The 4546-nt window shown below is 56.3% G+C and overlaps 1 protein-coding gene across 1 annotated transcript; it reads right to left on the bottom strand.

The window, feature by feature from the left end:
• Positions 1-1741: 1741 nt before the first annotated feature.
• UPK2 (uroplakin 2) lies at positions 1742-4052 on the bottom strand. Its single transcript, XM_054438842.2, has 5 exons — positions 3924-4052; positions 3336-3467; positions 3004-3142; positions 2685-2755; positions 1742-2220 (listed from the first exon to the last, which is right to left on the bottom strand). The coding sequence occupies exons 1-5, from the start codon at positions 3997-3999 to the stop codon at positions 2084-2086; spliced, it is 555 nt and encodes a 184-aa protein (XP_054294817.1). The 5' UTR covers positions 4000-4052; the 3' UTR covers positions 1742-2083.
• Positions 4053-4546: the final 494 nt, after the last annotated feature.

Genomic DNA, 4546 nt, shown 5'->3' with positions numbered 1-4546 from the left:
TCTACAAAAACATTTAAACGTTAGCTGGGTATGGTGGTACACAGCTGTATTTCTAGCTATGCAGAGACCTGAGGTGGAAGGATTGCTTGAGCCCAGGATTTTGAGACTGCAGTGAGCTAAAATTGAGACACTGCACTCCAGCCTGGGTGTCAGAGCGACAGAGCGATGGGGTTTTGCCTTGTTGTCCAGGCTGGTCTCCTGGGCTCAAGCAACCCTCTCGCCTCGGCCTCCCGAAGTACTAGGATTTCAGGCATGAGCCACTGTGCCCGGCTTGCTTGCTTGCTTGCTTTCTCTCTCTCTCTTTTTCTTTCTTTCTCTCTCTCTCTCTTTCTTCCTTTCTTCCTTCCTTTCCTTCCTCTTTCTTTTGGGCACTTTCCCAGCTCTGTCCTCTTTAGAGGCTGGTTCATTCATTTGTGCATTTGTTTGTTCACTTATTCAGCAAGCATTTATTGAGTATCTGCTGTGCCCCAGGCACTGTGGAGCAAAGATACCATATCCCCTTGGGAGCAAAGCAACTGCTTACAGTCTGATGGGAGAGACAACGAAATAATAACACAAACACATGGTTATAAACCATGGTAATACTATGAAAGACAGGAGAGTGGAACCCAACCAAATAGGAGAAAATGGAGGTCAGAGAAGGCTTCCCTGGAGAAGGGACAGTAAGCTAACTATGCAAACCAGAATGGAGGTGTTGGGGGGTGGTGCCAAGATCAGTGTGGGCATATGGAATAGTTGTGCAAAGGTCCTGAGGCAAGAGGGAGCCTGGGAAATTGGAGGGAACCTGGTAAGAGCTGAGGAACAGTTAGGGGATCAGGCCTGGCCTTGAAGGTCTTTACCCTAAGTACAATGCAAAGATCACTGATCCTTAAAAAGAATATATTATATACTGCAGAGGACAAAAGTGAAGGAAGGTGGCCACTCCTGCCTTTTTCCCTCAGTACTAGGCTGTTCCACTCTTGGCCCACTCCAACCAGGGTTCTTCTGCTTTCGTTCTCACCTCCTAGAATACTTTTAGCCTCTTCTTCTCTCCTCCCGACCCCAATGCCCCGTTCTTGGGTCTCAGCATGATGGCCTCGTCTTTGTCTTTTTTTTTTTTTTGAGACAGGGTCTCACTCCGTCATCCAGGCTGGAGTGCAGTGGTGTGATCTTGGCTCACTGCAACCTCCACTTCCTGGGTTCAAGCGATTCTTGTGCCTCAGCCACTGGGATGAGAGCTGGGATGTAGCTGGGATTATAGGCACCTGCCCGAATGCCTGGCTATTTTTTTTTTTTTTTGTATATTTAGTAGAGACGGGGTTTCATCATGTTGGCCAGGCTGGTCTCAAACTCCTGACCTCAAGCCAGCTGACCACCTTGGCCTCCCAAAGTGGTGGGATTACAGGCATGAGCCACTGCACCTGGCCTGTCTTTTCCCAGACAGATCCTCTCCTCTTTTCCCCAGCACTTCCCTTGCTCTGCCTGCCCCCCACCCCCACCCCCAGGCCTCCAGGCCTCCACATGGGGCACCAGCCCCAGCTTCTGCCCTGACCTGCACTCCTGGTTGGGTGGCCCACTGTGTGCTGTGGATGCTGCCAAACCCACAGCCCTGGCATGTCTGAGAACTCTGACTCCTGGGCTCTTATCTGGCCCCTGCCTGCCTCATGGGAAAAGCAACTCTGGGCTGTGGGGCAGGGAGGGGACCGGGAGCACCTGCAGCTTGGACATAGATTCCACAGCTTTGAGCCAAAGTAGAGCCCACTAAAGGGAAACACACGTGGCAGATGCAGCCTCAGCCTTTATTATAGGGACTTAGTTCACTGAAGGATGGGGGAATTGTTATGGGGGTGTTTAAAGTGGTAAAATGGGAGGAAAGTCAACTCTGACAGGAGTGGGGTGAGAGGAATAACGGAGTGTTGGAAGGTGAGGCACTGGGGGCAAGGAGAGGGACAGAGCGAGGAGAAGGCTCTAGGGGAGAGGAGGGCAGGAGGAGGAGGCGAGGGCACCAAGGGAGCCACAGGCCTGGGGCCTGGGAGCAGGTGGGCTGGAGAGCCGGACGGTGCCCTGGGCTTCCTGGAGAAGCCGCTGCTCCAGGCAGACCTCCTCACTTGCGGGAGCCCAGTGCCAGGGCAATGATGAAGCCCAGCACCAGCAGGAACATGGCAACGGAGAGCAGCACCGTGATGACCACCATGCCCCCTGTGCGGGCCATGCCCAGCCCAATGGATTCCATGGTCCTCCCTGTCAAAAGAGGGAGAGGGGAGGCCACTATGGGCGGGAGAGGCCCCAAGCCTGCCTGAGGCTCACGGCCTCACACTCATCTAGCCAACAGACCAGCCAGCCAGCCAGCCAACCAGCCAGCCAGCCAGCCAGCCAGCCAGCCAGCCAACCAACCAACCAACCAACCAACCAACCAACCAGCCAACCAGCTGATGGATCCAAACACCCATCACATAGACATTTATGAAGCATCTCCTATGTCAGCCGCTGAGGAAAAGTTAAGAGAACACAGTATCTGCCCACGAGGAACCTTTAGCTGAGTGTACAGTAGCCATGCCGTAGGCTCCGTGCTAGGATAGAGGTAAGCAGGGGCCCTGAGGGCGCATGGGGAGGCACAGGCCACCCAGACTGGGGATGAGGCAGGAATGGTCAGGGAAGCGTTTGTGGCCGCTGAGATGGGAAAGGGAGGCGGGAGTGTTACTTACGAGGGAGTGTGGACATTGGGATCTCTCTGCTGGATTCAGTGGCTGTCCCCTTCTTCACTAGGTAGGAAATGCTTTTGTGGTTTGGGAGAGAGTAGAGAACCCTCAGTGAGTATCTGGGACTTACAGGAAGAGGGGCTCCAGCCTGGGCCACCTACTCTCACAGCTGTGTCTCCCCTATGTGCACTCCTCTAAGAGGCCCAGCTTTCACCCCCTTTTGCTGTGCCCTAACCCTCTCCCCATGCCCACCAGATCTCCCCCACACTAGCTTCTCTTCCTGCACCCCCTTCCCTAGATGCCCCAGGCTGGGCCCAGTACCTACTAGTATTTGGTTCCTGGCACGAGGTTTGTCACCTGGTATGCACTGAGCCGAGTGACTGTGAAGCCAGCACCACTGTCCACCACACTCACCAGTTCCCTGCGCCCACGGCACGGAGGCACCACAAAGCTGGATGTCACCACTGGACAGAAGTGGGGGGAGGGGAAGACTGGGTCAAGTTTCTGGAGGCCCCAAAGAGAAGGGGCAGCTTTTAGAGTGTGGGTGCCCCAGGAGAGGGGTGGACAGGAAGAAATGAATGGGGAAAGGGGTGCAGGGGGTGTCGCAGGAAGGGGTCTTTGGGGACTAGAGGGATGCCTTGGGAGAAGGTAGCAGACCTTTGCTGTCATTGGCTCTCCGGACTATCAGTGTGGCATTGCCTCCTGTGAGGTGACAGGGGGGCAAGGCAACCAGCAGTCTCTCCGTTAGCGCCGGGGACAGCAGACCAGAGAGGCTTGAGATGTTGAAGTCTGATGGGAGGCAGGAGGGAGCTCCGATGGGGACTGACCCCTCCTGGCCAACAGATCTGGCCCGGTCCCATTGGAGCCATCTCCCTTTCCACTCTGTGAACCCTGGGCAGAACAGCCAGGCCTGTGCCAGTATGACCACCAGGTGGCAGGCTTGGGCTGCAGAAGCTGCACCCTCCACCAAGCGGTCCCCAGAGCCAGATCCTGGATGCCAGGAGTTGGGCAGCGCCCAACCTCACCCCTCCCCGCAGCCTCAGATCCTTGCCCACACCTCTCTGCCTCCTAGGTCTGGAGGAGGATCAGGAGTGTGCCCTGAGCCCAGTGTCTGATACCCAGTCACTGCCATCACCAGCCCTGACTCCCAACTGTCCAGACCTCTCTTTGACAGCCCTGGAAGGTACAGTGCTCCCTCTCCAGGCCCCCAGCCCCCTTCCCACCCCTACCAGAGATGGAAGAGACCTGCAGTCCCTGGGGACAACACAGCCAGCAGAATCAGGATCAAGGGCAAGGTCCGGATGGGCAGCAGGGGTGCCATGCTGGGCTGGGAGGTGGAATAGGTGCTGGCAGGCTGGGGTTCCTGAGGCAAGTGAGGCCCTGCCCCTGGGGTGGCTGATTTTGTCCTGGGGGTGGGAGGGGCTGGAGGGGAATCCAGTCCAACCTGCCCCTTGGGCCCTATAGCCTCAAAGGGGTGGGGAGAGCAGACAGGTTTTTCAGGATGGGGAGCTGGCCCTCAGGCCAGGAGGGGGGATGCCCTGGCTGGGTCCTGATGGCGTAGCCAGCTGCTGAGAGCTGGGTAACTAAGGTGGGGAAAGAAATCACCCCTTCTTCTGGGATTCCCATGCGTAAGGCAGTGTTCCCGTGTGCATGGGCATCTGGAGCCTGTCCTGTCCTTGGGGGACTGCTCCCCCAATGTGGTGGGGGTCTTTCCCCCACCCCTCAGAAGGGTGATGAGTTTGGAAGTTGCCCCAGTATGTAGGAAGAGAATACTCCAAGGGGCTACTGAAAGGGCCTTGAGTGGGTAAGAATGGGAGAGAAACATTCTGGTGGGGAGGGGCAGCAGACCAAGGGTTTCAATTCTTGGA

The sequence above is a fragment of the Pongo pygmaeus genome, chromosome 9 (assembly GCF_028885625.2).
Source record: "Pongo pygmaeus isolate AG05252 chromosome 9, NHGRI_mPonPyg2-v2.0_pri, whole genome shotgun sequence".
Classification (NCBI taxonomy): Eukaryota; Metazoa; Chordata; class Mammalia; order Primates; family Hominidae; genus Pongo; species Pongo pygmaeus.
The sequence above is the reverse complement of the archived record's forward strand: the minus strand, read 5'-3'. Positions and strand labels throughout refer to the sequence as shown.